At 47.3% G+C, this 16,303-nt stretch overlaps 1 protein-coding gene across 1 annotated transcript; it reads right to left on the minus strand.

Moving 5' to 3' along the window:
• Window positions 1-1,146: 1,146 nt before the first annotated feature.
• Window positions 1,147-15,737, minus strand: LOC137901941 (nck-associated protein 5-like). The gene is given in 14 exon segments (XM_068745976.1): window positions 1,147-1,188; window positions 1,528-1,640; window positions 2,324-2,695; window positions 5,828-5,903; window positions 6,339-6,453; window positions 6,706-6,719; window positions 6,721-9,570; window positions 9,866-10,045; window positions 13,510-13,629; window positions 13,810-13,848; window positions 14,151-14,219; window positions 14,625-14,780; window positions 14,857-14,947; window positions 15,709-15,737. Coding segments are annotated over 14 exon segments (4,266 nt in total).
• Window positions 15,738-16,303: the final 566 nt, after the last annotated feature.

Here is a 16,303-nt window from a genome sequence, read left to right on the forward strand (position 1 = left end):
TACAGTTAAATGTACAGACAAAAGCCGAAGAGGGAAATATCGAGTTCTGGTTGTGTTCTTGAAGCGTTTCCGTGACATCCGGCAGTCGTACGTGTTAAAGTTGAGGTTTGCGTTTCGAATCCACAGCGTCTATCAGAGACGGTAAATGGTGTTTTCCCTGAGCTAGCACAACAACGTCCACAACGTGCCTACAGGTGGTTCATGACGAAGGTTGCATGCAAAATGTCTTGATGTCATAACTGTGGAAAATACCTTTTGTAAAGGTTTCATTAGACTGCAGCGCCTAGCTTTAAAAGACTTTGCGCTTATTATGGAAGGTGCATTTAAAAGGCCTTCTCTATAACGTCATGAAACGTGAAAAATCAATATAGTGCATTTCTGTGGTTACATTGAGAAGGTGGTTGCATGCAAGGTAGTTAGTGCTGTACATAAAGATGGAAGTCAGATCCATACAGTTCAATCTGAACTGTATGGATCTTACTACTGACTAGCTAGAAATGCTATATCTGCAAGTGCTTTGCTTGAAATCAGATGACATGCTAATGTCGCTGGATTTCAAAATGAATTATCCGATTGTTAAGCAGCTCCTTACGACTGCGTTGAGCATTTTTTCTTGAAGCTAAGGACTTTTAGCAGAAGCTGTCATGGAGGCAACGACCAGAGCGAACAAAGCAGCGCTAACAGCTAGCGGTTAAAAAAGAAAAGAAAAGACAAAAATTCTGTTGAAAAATGTTTTTGCACAGCAATTGATGCGAGTGAGCCTCAAGACGCGACGATCACACGTAGCCACCATAATGCTACGATAGCTAACCTGGAAAAACACGTTTTGTAAATGGGTTTTATTGGTGTGGGTTTAACTCTGGTTCCTACATTTATATATCCAAGCCAATGAGCTGCAGAGGTTTAGCGCTACACCTGGAAGGCTACTCGGACAGGTGGGAGCCTGCCACGCCCAGTTCACTTGTTTTTTCAGTTCTGAGCGTTTCCTCCTGATTCACGGACTCGTGTGTAATCTGTAGGATTTACGTATCGACCGTGTGATGAATCCGGCTGATTGCCTGAATCCCGGCTTCAGGTTGGTTCATTCCGCTTCGTGAACTCTGAAATGGAAGAAGGGGAGAGTCAGATCCGGCAGCACGGCACAGTTCAAAAGAGAACTTTCTCATCTTCATCGCTTTCTTCTTCCTTCTGCAATGTCAAAAAAAGTCTGAATTTGTCTTGACAAGCCAAGAGCGGATTCGACATTTGTCATGTGAGGAGTGAATAAAACATCACAGAACTTTTCAACAAGCGTTTAAAAACAAAAACAAAATTCTGTTTTTAATTTGTCTTTGACCCTGGCATTTGGAGAGTTTTTATTACAATAGTCAAACGAGCTCTAATTTAATGGAGCAATAAACTTTCTGTGAATGGATTCAATACGGACTTAGGAATTAACATTTTTGTTGTGACTTTTCAGAAATGATAACCTTGAATCTAAAAAGAACACTGAATAAAAGATAATAATACTGATGACTGAACACAGACTATTTTAAGTGTCTTACAGTTGGCAAGCTGAAGTCTCGTCTGTTCTGCCTTTTGGCTCGTAGTAGTTCGCGTTTTTGATTTGACATAGGGCAACTTTTTTGGTTCCAATCCACCTGGGGAAAAAAAACACAGAATGAAACTGATTTCAGGGGATTTCTCAGCAGTCAGATCTGATTCGCTTTCCCGTCTGACTGAAATGTGGCATCAGCAGAGCAGATTGACAGAACCGACTTCAAAGACAGCCAGATCATCACTCTCAATTCAAAGACCGCTAGATCTGCGTGACGCTGGAGGAGCGGTGGCTGACATCTTGAAAGATGACAAATTGAAATCATTGACTCTAAAGTGACAACCGCCTGAAATGAAGAGGAGAAACGGAACACTTTTTTCAGGCATGGAGAGACAATGGAGGTTGCTTTAAAGGCGTAACATTTACTTCTGCACTAGATGCCTAATATTGTGTATTTTTTGTCTGCATATACGAACATCCAATTGTCCAACAATGTTCAAAAACCACAGAAATATTTAGTCACAAAAGGAGTTCTGTGTCTGTGACACTGTTTAGCTTAGCCTATCTTAGCTTAATTTTCTATGGCAGACCTGCGCAGATGTTAGCTTTATTAAATGGCTCTTGTGAGTTTTGTTTGTGAATTGTGGGTTAATTCCCAGGTCAAGGCGCATTTAGCTAACATTATACAATTTGTGGTGTTAATTGTGTACTTTTGTTGCATCAGAGCTGGTCCTGTGCTAGAATATCAGATACCAGCATCATCTCAGTCCACGTGGCTTACTGTACCTTGTGGTGGTCGGGGTAACCTGCACTGGGTATCATACACACTGGCAGAGGTCACAATGGGTTGAGTCTGGGGTTGGATGGGCTGGAGGAAGGCCACAGTGGGGAAAGGCACTGACCGGACACGGGTCACGGAGGAGTCGGACAGGGAGTTTGGCACCCCTGCGCGGCTGCCGTCCTTCAATCCGGTGGGTATTCTCCACCGGGGTAACGGGGAAGGTGACATGTCCTCACTCGGAGGAAGGTTGAGAGACTGTTCTGGGGTTGATGAGGATTTTGGGAGGAGGTGCAGGAAGGAGGAGAAGAAGGAGCAGGATTCGGGGAGGGGGATGGTCCCAATTCCACTGTCCAACGTTCGCATCTGGCAGCCAAAGCCTGCGGCACAGGGAGAACAGTTGAAGTGGCTCAGGATGAAGGGAAAGAGAGGGAGCAGGGATGAAACGACGGGGTAACCATGGTTGAAGTGGAGCTACAGAAACCTATAAAATATAAACTCATCTGCTTACGGCTGTTCCTCTTGGGGAGGAAGCTGTCCTGGGTCAGAGGTGACAGCTGAAGTTGTGAATCAGTGAAAGAGCTTTCGCTATCAAACGAGACCAGCTTTACCAATCAATAATTGATTGTTTCCCTCGGGCCTCCTTCTTATTCTTGTCCTGTTTTCCCTCACTGTTGGTTTGAGCTCTAAGCAGCACATCCCGGAGTTGTGCGACAAACGGGGACTCCTGTCCTTTCAGACGAGTCAAAAAAATGGTGGTTCAGGACAATCTGATTATGCATAAGCAGGGCAGCTAATTCCCCCGTACATGCAACCCTGCCAAAGAGAACGGCTCGGCCAATGCGAATCAAGCCCACTTGAACCACTGCTTTAATGGGCGTGCGGCGGCGAGCATGCGCTGATCACACTGTGGATATGAAATGTACAAAATGGCACATGAGATGCAAACACACTGCAAAGGTGTGTATCTTATTAGAAGCATTTAAAACATAACTGTCAAAGCTCGACTTTCTGTACCTTTCTCTCGCGTGTCCAACACGTGCCTCCGGAGTTCCGCCTTTAAATCACGGTTACACGAGACACCCAAAGTCTGTCTAATCTTTGTGCCTTTTTAAAATATTTAGAGTTCAGAGACTTTTCTGTCAAAGTGAAACTTCTTCTATCGAAGAAACTCGTTTGCATCCCAGCAACCGTCCGCCCAGTTAGCACACAACCGGGATAGGAGAAGGTATCCTCGAGCTGTTGCCAAGCAGCCTGGCGGTTTGATATCTACCCCGTGGCGGTAACCTGTAGGCAATCACTCGCTGGAGCGGCGGCACCAGCTGCTCCCCTTCTTATTAATTAAGGCGGGTTCACCCGAGACCCTCCTCTGCTCATTTTTCTTCACTTTCCTGATCTCATCTTGAAGCCAGAGCTCTCCAAATGATTGATGCTTTTCTGATTTGCCGCTTTATAAGTGATGTCACGCTAACTGCTAAACCAAATGTGACTGAGGAAAGCGTCCGCATATAAAGCTGAAGCTATTTGTTTCCGTGGAAATGCAGTTCAAGACTATAAAAACATAAAATACCTCTCAGCTACAGAGAAGCTGCTATAATAATCACAGAATACTTGTAAATGTCAGACAGCAGAGCTTTGAAAAACACGTTGCTAGCTCACAGCAGCTTTATTTAGCTCGACACATTAATGTGCTGATGGCTGATTGAGAATTGGCTTCAACAGTCTACGTCTGTTAGCGAAGCACCACTTCAGATAACAATGGTTATTTACATCCAGTAATAAACGGCAGCAAATACTAAGAGAGGACACCGAACGGAGCTGCTATTGATCGGTTCGGTCTAAAGTGGGACGTTAACAAGAATCGCTGCGACAGTCTTCCCTGGAAAGGGAGAACACAGAACACAGATGCTGAGAGGTGATTGGTTTCAACAAGCCTTCCACATGCACATGGGTTTTCATCCCCCTCGTCCCTTCAGGCTGCACCGAGCTCGATCAATATCTGCCCGATGTCACAGCATAACACTGCAGCAACCACCTTCTGATTGGAACGTTTTAAGGTTTAGAGTTGTTGTTTTTCCGTGGTGATGCCATGTGACCAGAAAAAAACGGCTTCCAATGTAAAACCTCCAAAATAGGCCAAAAGCATTCAACTGGGCAACCCACTGTGAATCGGGTCGGGCGAGTTTCGCTCGTTTCATTCATAAAATGTATTGCTGGAAACATTTTAGATTAGAATCGTATTGACAGGATCATGGCTCATATTTGATTCCTGGTTTGATCGGACTTCTTCTTTATGGCAAAAAGAGGAACAACCTGTTGGCGGTTCCTGTAAGTCTGTATCCGTCGGGCTCCTCGAAAGTTTAGTTTGTGCAGTAAAGATTGTTCCCAAACGTGATGTTTTGTAGATATGATAAAAACTGCTTCATCACCTTTGTGAAGCTTTATGACGTTCATTTAACTCTCGGCTAAATGCAAATTAATTGACTCAATTGTGCTGAGCTGGCGCAGCGTTGAAATCTTAATGAGGTGATGAACTCGAGGTAGGCGCCGGTCGGAATGGAACATACGTGATTTCTGTGGCGCCTTGGCGATGGCGTAACTCAGCAGTCTGTCTCTAGTCCGCTACCAAAGGGATGTGGACATAATTAAATAGACTGCAATGAAATAAACTCATCACGTTTTACATCCTGTCGGGTTTCTCTCTCTTACTTACCCATTCTGTCTCCCTTTTTTTTTTGGCTGGATCGTCACCTATGCTTTCAACAAGGCGGTAAGTGGGGAAAGAAAAGTGTTTACATCTGCACCAAAGCGTTATTGAGCTGCGAGTCAAGGGGAGCCTGAGTGTTTGGATGATTGCTAATTCCAGATTTGGGCCCGTCTCCTAATGAGCAGGTGTTAAACACGAAGCCATGAAACCCAACAACCAATGGAAGAGCAGCAGCGTTCAAAATGCTGGAATACATGTGGCTTTAGCCAAACTTTACTTTTCGACCTCCTTCTGTCTCAACAGTCACGTTTTTCTACTTTGATTATTACGTCTGAGACTTTCACGCATTTGGGAATTAGAAATAGTGACAAAATTCAACCAGTTAGTCTCCTAACCCTGTCCAGGATGGAAGTTGGCCCCCCAGGGTGAAGAGGTTCATCTCGATTGGATGAACCCGTGCATGCGCATTATCAGTGCATGGATCGGCAAGGATGAGTCGTCAACGCTACGTATATACAACGCCCCCAGTAAAGGGTAGACTTGTGAAGTACAGTCATGCTGAAATGGTAGCATATCCATCGCATTCATGACTTACACACATCTGTCATATTTGGTCTTCACTTCTGTCTGCAAACTGCAAAACGGTAAGCACAGATAAAACCTTTAGGCTAGAATGACAACGCTAACATTTCTGAGTTAGCTTCGTATCGGGATGTTTGAGGGGGCGTCCATTACTGTTTTGAAGTAACTAGAACGAAAGGATTTCTGAAAAGTAACTACACAACAGGAAATAGAAAAGTCTGACCTATGACAGCATCCTGGTTGGGGCTCTTCACCGTGGATCCATTTTCACCGTCGGCTCTCGGGTTCATCATCTGCATCTTTGCATTGTTGAAGGACAAAGAGACGTTACCCACATTATCTGTTATACTTACACATGCAGAGTACTATTAGACATGCTTCTTGCTTTTTTCAGTGACCCTTTATTGTATTCTAAGAGCTGACTGGCAAAGAACATCTAACCTTGACAGTGTCAGAGTCATAATGAGATGACTCGATGAATAACCACCTCGTTGCTTGCCGATATTATTTGTTCTGTCCGGTTCATAGCATTGTATTAGCTTGACATGCTCCTCAAGATGAACGTGTAAGGCTAGGCTAGCATATTGGACTCCTGAAAATGTTGTGTTGTTTTGTTGTTTGTCTCTTACGTCAAAAGTCATTAATGCACATAAAAGAACACTTCTGCAGAGACATTGTGTGAAAATAACTGAAACTAGCTGTGCACCAATAAAACAATGCATGAGGTAAATAACCTTTGGGTCTCCGAGGATGTCAGTGTGTCCTTGTATCTCATTCAGGGACATTCCTGGACAGGGCATCGAGATGCATGCACGCACTGTGTCATGAGACTCTCTTCTCCCCACAGAGCTGAAAGAAAAGAGTCTGTCAACACTCTGCAGCAGACTGACATTGTCCGATATTGACTCAACATGCCCAGGGTGATTTGGCTGATAAATTACCCTATATCTTTTCAAACCTGGCTGCAATTCTCTGTATGAAATGTGTCTCAACTTGTCCCAGGGCTGTGGACACTGACAAATGTATCTAAAGCCACTAAAACTGTCCATGAAAGGGAATATCTCTATAGCACAGTATTCCGAGAGTCAAAAGATTTCTTACCAGTCTTTTCCATCCATCGCTTTTTCTTCTGTCTCTCTTTTTGTCAGACTTTGTCTGCTTTCCTCCCAGCAGCGATGTAATCTTTTGCTCTCTCTTGTCGTCTTTCCCTTTTGAGGGATCGGCCTTCTTGTTGCTCGGAGCAGGAAGCTTACTTTTACGGAAACCAAACCAGTTTGCCAGCGATGAGCCAGATTTTTGCTTCGCTTCACTGCTTCTCTCCTGTTCCTGTGTCTTGTGTAAGTTCTCCTCTATGCCAAGCATCACTTTCTCTTCGATTGTGGTTATAATACTTTGTCTCTCTGGTTCTTCGGAAACTGGCTCACCAAAAGCACTGGAAAATTGTTGCTCAATCTGAAGGCGCCTAGCCTGCTCTCGTTGTTGTTTGAGGCTTTGAAGTCTTTCACTGGAGGACCCCAAATGTGAGGGAACTGTCAAGCCTTCTTCAATCAAGAAGTTGCTCAAAAGGGATCGATTCATTGGGCAATGGTAGCTACTGGAGCAGCTCATACTTCCTGGAAGGACGTCACTAAGACAGTTCAAGGAGCTCCCTGAGTGTGTTTTGATCTGGGTACGGACCTTGCCAGATCTGTTGAAACTCGGTCTGTCCATATAGCGTGCGCCAAAACTCTGGCTACGAGCCTTGGCCCCATTCATACCCATTATTGGCTTAATGGGAGGTCTGGTTGACACAGACACGGACCGTTTAAACAGCCAGCCTTCCTCATCCAATCCCCAATCTAGCATCACACCACGGTCTGATACAACAGGTTGAACCGGCTCGGAATCCAGTGAGTTGCACCGGGTCTCGATCTTTCTGCGTGCTTTGTAATGGGCACCACATTCATGTATCGTCTGAGGATCACATGTAAATGTTTGAAAGGTGTGGGCACCTCTTGCCATCGAGTTTGGGTCGTCTTTGCCCTGTTGTCCGAAGACTAGAAACGTATCGGTTTCCTGTCCAGAGATTGCCTCATGAGATTTAGCATTTATGGGAAGAGCCACTTTCACTGCTCTTGAGGATGAACTCTGAAGATGATTTGCAAACCCATGGTAGTAGGCATTGGTATACACCTGAGGCCAGACTTCTGAAAGTTTTGGCTCACTACTACTCTGTTGGGATCGTTGTAAGACGCTCTGACTTGGCAATATGGAGGGTGCACCATTTTCAACATGGTATGTAATAGTTCTGTCGACAGCTAACTGGACCAATTCTGAAATGTGTGACTCTTTAATCGGGACAGCAGGTATATTGGATGAGTGGGAATGGTACCCATCCTTGAGCGGTTTACCTTCAGCATCCATTTGCATGTCTATATGTTGAGTATCTTTTGTTGTGATTGATTGTTGTGGCTTGGTGGTTTTGGAGTTGATCTTCCCAGTAGTGGCGTTTTGAGTCTGAGCTGCGGATTTAGGTGTTTTCGTTAAGCTTTCACAACTGGGTCTAAGGAGAAGAGAAGCTGTTCGACCTGGGGGTGCAGGTGGGGCTGGGGACGGAGGTTCTGGATGGGAAACATCACAGTGTTGGTCTTTGCGTCGTTGTTTTCGTGGAGAACAGGGTAAATTGTCATAGAGGCTTTCTTCCACAGAGTCGTTGCTAGACTGATGTCTAACGATTTGCAAAGATTGTTTGGTTGGACTTTTTGAGCATTCGCTGATCCCTGGAGGTTTGAAAGTCTTTGAATGTTTCACATGGGAAGCAAGGGGAGACTGCTGCTGCACACCCTTGAAAGACCTTGAACTTGTTGATTCGGTAGCAACCTCATCTTTCTCAACTTTAGACAATGCTCCCCTGCTTGAACCATGTGTTTTGCTGAGGTTTGTACTTTTTGTAGGAACACTGTGCCCAGGTGGATTTGACTGTCCTTTGGATCTGTGACCCCCGATAAGCTTTTGGTGGAGAGGAGAATGTGTATGCTTATGATGTTCTTGCCCTCCATCTGCACTCTTACTTCGCAGAATGAAGGCCTTTCTTGCTGACTCACAAGGCTGAGGTTTTGGTTTCCTCTGTGGAAACTCTGAGATGGTGTAGTTGTGGCTTTCACTGCTAGCTTGGCATGCCTGGTCTCTGCAGTGTGGTACCTCCATTGAGGAGCTGCGTTGCCTGGCTGAACTCGCACAGGTCAGAGCTCTGTTTGCAGTCTGCTGATGAGACGAGCTCAAGTCGCTTGCCTCTTCTTCGACTTGCTTCACTGCGAGTTTGTCCTGTTTAAGATCAAGTCTGGATTTACGGTCAGTTGCCCTCTCCTGGTTGTTGTTCCTGTCACTTAACTTCATATCTGAAGGCGTGTGCTTTTCCAGGTAGTCCTTACTTTTTTCTTCAAGGTGCATAAGACTATCTGTTGGGCTCACGCCGGGTTTTACTGTGGGACCCTCCAGGAATAAAAAGTTGTCTGTTACAGGGGAGGGGAAATGACCAGAGTATTCTGAAATTTTAACAGGGTCTTCTTGAAAATTGTTGTCGTCATCCCTTGTGACATCCAGTTTCTCCAAACAAAGATGCTCTTTTGCTGGTTGGTCACTGGAATCCATCCTTTGTAATTTAGGTGAGTCGTCCTCTGCGTCGTCCGAGTCTAGAGCAGCCAACCCCGCATCAGCCTTTAAAAGTTTACTTGCAGGAGGTATTTTCTTGGCTGGGCTACCCTGCAGGCCGCACTTGACGCCCAGTGAATATATGCCCTCATTGGAGGTCATACAATCTTTGCAGTGTGCTACAGATGCAAGTGAGGATCCCTCTTTGGAGTTACACATTTGGAGACGCTTCAGGCCTTTCAGAATGTGACCCTCCTTCCATCCCAGGTCCGTCTGCTCGAGGGCTGCTGAATGTCTGCTCGATACGCTCATCCTTTTGTCCCGGCTTGTAGCGCACTGTGCATTACAATATACATACAATCAGTGAACCGGCATTCCAAAATGAATCTGGTTTTACCCAAATAACACAAATTAAGCGATACCACGGTGTGCTACTTTGTATTTACAAGGGATATTTTCAGAGCCTCTTCATACAAGCGTCATACTTTTGACTCTTCGCTGCCCTCTTGTGGATGTAGAAGGTAAAAGACATATGGAACTATATGGGCATTGACGGTCCACGTAAACGGAGTAAAAATGGGCCTTCACGAAAACATTACTCTTATTCAAATTGAAGATGAATTAAACTCACCTGCTTCGAGGATCCACGTCCTTCTGCCCAAGTGTGGGAGCCACTGGAGTACTCACTACCAGCACTGGACAGGGACAGTTCACTGCCACTCCCACTCCCACTACTGCGTGGGCATGTCAGGCTCAGCAGACTCGGCCACCTCCCTGAAGGAATGACAGCTTTTCCATTTCTTTGGACCTCCTGGAAAATATCAGAGAAGAACTGATCGTCACCAATTTTCTGGAAATTGGTGACGACTAGCTGTCAGAAGGAGACGATACTTTTCTTCTCTGATGGTGGATTTACTCAGAACATTATCAGGTTGTATGAACATTCCTTAAATATGCAAAAATATTTATCTGATTTCTCATAAAATAATAAAGTTCACAGCTCTGGATAATGAATTTGTCGGGGGGGGGGTGATCTAAATGGGTGGACGGGATCTTCGTAGGTCCCCTCACACATGCAGGACTCGGTTCCTGCAGCGTCCGGTCTCTCGATGGACTCGCCGGATCGCTGCAGGCGCTCCTTCCATCGACGCCGTTTCAATTCCGAGGGACCCGAAAGTCAAGAATTGTGATCCCATTTAAAATGGCATTGCTTATTTGTGCGGCTGCGTGGCCAGGCGTCCTCTGAAAGTCGTTAGTGTCATCTGTTAGCAATAATTAATATGAAAAGGAAATAATTGCATCAGGGAGCCTGGGACCAAATCACGTGATCTGATCCATTCATTGATGTTCACCTATTATTTGATTGTCCGTGCTGGCCTTTATTTCACGCGTGCTTCGGGAGAAGGCCACGTTTGACCACGCGTGTGAGGATTAAGCTTGAAGCTAATTACCGCTAGCATGTCGAAGGGTATCTGAGATTTGACAAGTGATGCGGTTCATAAAGGCTTTCGGTCAGTGTTTAAAGCGAAGGACGAATCCTAAATGTAATTTATGCTCTATAAAATGACATCACTTCCATTGTTTACTACTAAAAGGTATGTTGTTCCCAAAGGACAACGCACTTCAAGCTTTCATGGACTTCTGAGTCCATTTTAAATCTCACTGTCTCATCAGAATTCACCCATGCGCCCCCCGCCCAAAGCAAGGTTACGCTCACTCGGCCCGGTTCTCGCCGGTCTAGCCTTTCCCCCCCTGTTCACTGCGCTCACCTCATTCACTGTGACCTGCACCGACTAGCATCTCATCCAGCGCCTTGTCTTCGGGGCCGCTGGTTGTTAATAAACCATCCTGGCTTTGTTTTTCACATCACATTCGCCCCCTCTGCCCTCGTTCCTCCCTGCTGCCGCCCAGCGTTTTGCCTGCCAGGCTGGATTCCGACTAGACGTTCACTTCGGTGGCCGGCCGACCGAGACGAGGGGCAAGCAGGAGGCGGACGGTGGAAGACGAGCGGCCCACGCTAGCCAGTGGCTGTTTGGTGCTCTGAACGACCGCTTGGCGATACGTTGGTGCGTCTGCGTCTGGGCATGTTCACAAGCCGGCGAATCCCACGGGTCCAAATCAAACATTCAGCTTCAGATCATGCGAGAGGAAGATTAATGGAAACTTCTGCTCAAGCGTCTGCTAACTACCGGACGGGGGAACAGGCGCGCCGCGATAAAGAAACACAACAAGCATCACCTGTGGCGATAAAAACAATTTCAATTTCAATCATTCATTACGTAATCGCCTCTGTGTTATCCGCAAACCTGATTAACAACCGGAGTGGCGCGTCTCTGAACCGTCCATCACTAATCACTGATGGGGACACGGGAAGGACCCCCTGCTTCTTTTTTTGTGGCTCAATCGCAAGGACAAGTCCGACAGACGCGATTGTTTGGGGCTCGCAGGAACGCCGTGGAAGTTATGATGCTTCCCAAACGGCCCCCGACGGTGCTTAATAATTAATTATGAAGCGGGTACAAAGCACAAAGTCGTGTCCTAAATTTCCTTTGCTGTGGCATCGTTGTCGATATGACGGAAGAAATCCAGCCGCACAGCAGGCGGCCGCGGCGAAATCAAACTTTGAGATCAGCGATTTAAATGTGAGGATTGTTCTCGTAACTTTTGTTTGTGACAAACAGCTGTCGTTAATATTCAAGCCCTCGGCATGAATTAATTATCTTACAGCACTAATGGTGTTTCCTCCACAACTTGAAACGCTGCATTTGTGAATCAACGGCAGCATTTGGCACGTAAAACCTTTTTTTTTTCTTTTAAATCTTCTCATGCTGATGCAATGTTGCGTTGTATTATTTTAATTTTGCTCTGGAATATAAGAATAATTTCTGAGCACACAAAATCACCAAAGGACAAAACGGTTTATCTGTTTTGTCCTTTTGTTTATTTCACTCTTTGATGATGGATTCTCCTGTAAAATAATCAAACGCAAACTATTTCCAGATTCTAAATGAAGTGAAATCGTTTAAAGAATGACCGGAAACACCTTCAGACAAACCGACGTGAAGACGGAAAACGTCAGGACGGGAAACATTTGGCCATCGAAGAAACGAAGAAACGGTAAATTAACAGTAAAACCACGCTTTGTGAATCACTCCGGCAGAATGTCAGCATGGGCAGCCCTTATTTGCAGCATCTCAGCGGCGTTCCTTTCAGTTCTCCTGCAAAGACAGAACCCCCTACTGGAGTCTGCAATATTTGACCTTTACGGAAAAGGTTAGGGATGGACGCGCAGCTAAACTCGTAGCATGCTAAACGGCCGGGGGAGGGGGGGGCTGAACTTTCCGTGCCAATTTCTGCAAATCTGTCCGTCCTGCATTATGAATCACGCATCTCATCATTCACGCTTTGAACATACACTAAAACTAAGTGGACCTGATCAGTTTAAAATGCGTCTGGCCGGCGCCGAGCGGCCTGGTTATTGGTAAGAGCAGCCAGATCGGGCCCGGCGGCGATGCAACATAAACAGAGCGATGCATCACAGTCTGCCGGGGGAAAGCTAAAAGTGATCTCTACAAATCTCCGTCACGCCGAATCTCAGCGCTGCCAGAGAACGAGCAAATAGCTGCAGCTCGCTGCTCCACTAGAACCTCCTGAACGGGTTCTAAAGGTCCGTGAGCATCGGCACCACGGCAAGCGATGCATCGATAAACTCCTTTTAGCTTCATCATTAATCCGACTTGTTTTGACAATTGCTGTCCCAAATAAATAAAATAAAATAAAAAAAACATCAGTAATCTTTGACTTCCTTATTCCTGCCGCCGCCTGGTTGACCGAAGAACCGAACCCGCTCTACGGTGCAGTCGGTCCAATCACGGCGGCTAACGCCGCAGGTCGTAGCCAATTATCCGCCACGCCGCGACTCCACGGTTCACGGCGTTCCAATTAGAGGAACGGCGCTCCCAATTCTGACCTGTCACTTTCTGGCCTCGGATTGGATCGGAAGTCCGGCTCTTCATTAGTTTAAAAGTCTGACACGATTAGCATGACATGAGGCAAGCACAGAGGAGGCATGTTCCGGGACCTGTGGTGAACTCTGGTGAACTCTGGCGAACTCTGACCCGAAGAACACAAAACTTAAATGAACCATTTTCCTGCACATCCCAACAGATTCCCGAGTGTCTCTCTCCGGCGGCGGAACGCTGCTCATCTGAAATTCAAACCGCCCGGAGGCCAGTTGGCCCGTCTGCGTCTTCTCGGTCCTCCGCGCGTTCCTACCTGGGAGACGGGAGTCGTGGACATTTTGACGCGCTGCTGGAACAGCAGGCTCAGTATGCGGTTCTGCTGCTCCAAGTCAAACACGCGGGTCCGCAGCTTCACGCATTCCTCTCTCAAGTCCTAGAAACACCCGCAAAACAGGAGACGGGCGGATTACTGGGGGGGGCTGTGGTTCAGGACCTCAGCTGTACTGACCTTCATACAATATAGGCAATACATAAGACACTTTATTGATTGGGTCAGTCGATTTAGAGACATAAAGGGACTCGAGTCCACATTCTGTCCTAGACAAAGACGAACCTTCTGCGTGAGGAGGGCCTGGACCACCTGGTTCGCCACCTGAGGAGACACAAACCTAAAGTAATGTTGGGGGGTCATTTGAAAGGCGACTGTGAGCGACCGGTGTGAACGCCATCAGGGGGGGGGGGGTCTACGGGGACCAAAGCGGCCCCCTGAGGACACACCGACAGCATGTTGCCTCACACGCTCTCAGTTTTATCGGAATCTGCCTGCAGTTAGGTTAGATTTCTGAAGAGGAGGAGAATAGTGATGGACGCCGGCTCCTTTCATCTTTCCCTCCGACCCTGGAGGAAGACGTGTCTGAAATCGGGCCGGGGGGGGGGCAGTCTGTCTACGCTCACCTCATCCAGGCAGCGCTCGTACTGCTTCCTCTGGTTGTCGTTTTCCACCGACAGCGCCGAGTTCTCCGCCTGGGCAGACGAAGCAAACACAGATGAATGCCCAATGAATCACAGCGAGAGGGAGGAGGAGTCGGCTGGGAGGGGCTTCCTCCCCGCGGCGTTCATCCCGAGAAAGACGGTTCCGAATGAACGATGCTTTCAAATGTCAGGAGTTCTCGACGCCGCGGCGAGGACCTCTCGGGCGCCCGTGGGGGGGGTGGGGGGGGGGGGCAGGAAACGCAAACGTTCCCCTGGAATGATTAATCCAGTAAATCTCAACGCCTGGTCTGACTGAGTGCTGCTGGCGACTCGTCCTCGGAGCAGCGGGAGGGTTGGAGGAGCTAGCCGAAGATAATCGCTGCGGTACTTTCACCTTTCTTCTAGGTCCCTGAGATGGACAAAAATGGATCATTCAATGCAGTGAATGCACTTCACCTGCAGGGCTCTGAGTCGCTCCAGCAGGGGGCTGCCGTCCTTCGAATCTTCCTCCGATCCGCCGCCAGCTCCCGGCGAGGTGGGCGTGTCGCCCACGGCGGCCGCGGGACCCTCCAGACTGTCCTGCTGCTTCCACATTTCCTCCAGGAGTTTGTCCTGAAGCACGGAGAGGCGGGATCATAGATGAACGCCTAACACCCCTCCCCCCGCCCCCCCGAGCTCCTCCTCGTACCTTGTAGGCTTTCATGAGGTCCAGTGGGTCCACCTGAGGCCCCTCCAGCGAGTCCTGGTTCTGGAGCAGCTTCTGCACCGTCTCCTCCATGCTGCGTTCAAGAGAAACACAGGACGTTTTGACCTCTGACCTTTACGTAATGCTTCATGACAAGGCAGACGGCGAGCGGGGAAATGAACCGTCTCAGCAGTGCGGCGTCGTTTCTCTGGCCCGGCGGTTCCAGTAATGAAGTCGCTAATTGGCTGCTAAGGATTGAGGGAAAGTGGAACTGATAGACCTGCTGATTATCGTTTATCGCAATAAAGGGACATTTCGCATTAATTATTAACACCGACGGCCGAGCGGTGGCTCCTGGGACGGCTCGACCAGAAGCGTCGAGACTTTTCACGACACAATAACGGGAAGCGAATTAGCAACGCTAACGAGTTGAGGAAAGGCGCTAACGTGAAGCCCAGTCTGTTTGCACCGTATTTAGATGGGTCCTGCTGGACCCTGAGTGGTTCTGCTGGACCCTGATGGGTCCTGCTGGACCCTGATGGGTTCTGCTGGACCCTGGTGGGTTCTGCTGGACCCTGAGTGGTTCTGCTGGACCCTGATCCGGTTGCAAAGGGCGCGTTATTTATTAGATGTCAGGAAACATTCAGCGAAGTAAAGAATCTGTTCCCCCGACACGAATGAAGGAGTTAAGGAGTTGTCTCCGCCTGGAATGAAGACGATCCTGCTGCAGTGCATCATGGGTAATTTCTCCTTCAAAGCTTGGGCTCATAGGTCGGAATTCATGTAATTCTCCGTTAGAAAAGACTAAAGCGCGTATTTAGCTTGTTGCCGTGGTGACGAGGATGATGAAGCTACCTGGAGGAGTGCTGCTGCAGCGTCACCATCTGCAGCCCGCCCTGCAGAGACTCGTCCTCGTCCCTTCCCTCCAGGCCCAGATGCTGTTTGTTCTCCAGATGGGGATTATTATTCTGGATCAGTCTCGGAGGCGTAGCTGCAGGGGGGGGAGGGGGGGGGGGGGGGGGGGTAAACACAGTTCTCTTGTTGTTAATCTTGGATATTATAATCCCATCAAAGATCTTAAAGATACAGTACGTCTGTTTCACTTTCTTTCAGGTCTGATTTTCAGTCGAGCAGAGCCTGAAAACACGACGAATAAAAGCAGACCCGATTAGAAAAGGTTTTGTTTTCATTTCTTCGAAGCAAACTCAAGGATAAAAACATCTAAATCTATAAACTCCATCTGAAACCAGGAGATCCGGATGCTCTGAAACGACAGGTGATCATTTGATGTGAGATTTGAATCGGCAGCGCCATCAAGCGGTGATTGGAGGTTACTACCAGAATCTAAAGTCTTTTTTTCTTTTTTTTGCAAACATTGTTTGGTTAAAGGAAATCTTAATTATGTCGGGGGTGATTTAAAAAAGGAACCATCAAAGTCAAAGCTTCTTCT

The sequence above is a fragment of the Brachionichthys hirsutus genome, chromosome 12, assembly GCF_040956055.1.
Source record: "Brachionichthys hirsutus isolate HB-005 chromosome 12, CSIRO-AGI_Bhir_v1, whole genome shotgun sequence".
Taxonomy (NCBI): Eukaryota; Metazoa; Chordata; class Actinopteri; order Lophiiformes; family Brachionichthyidae; genus Brachionichthys; species Brachionichthys hirsutus.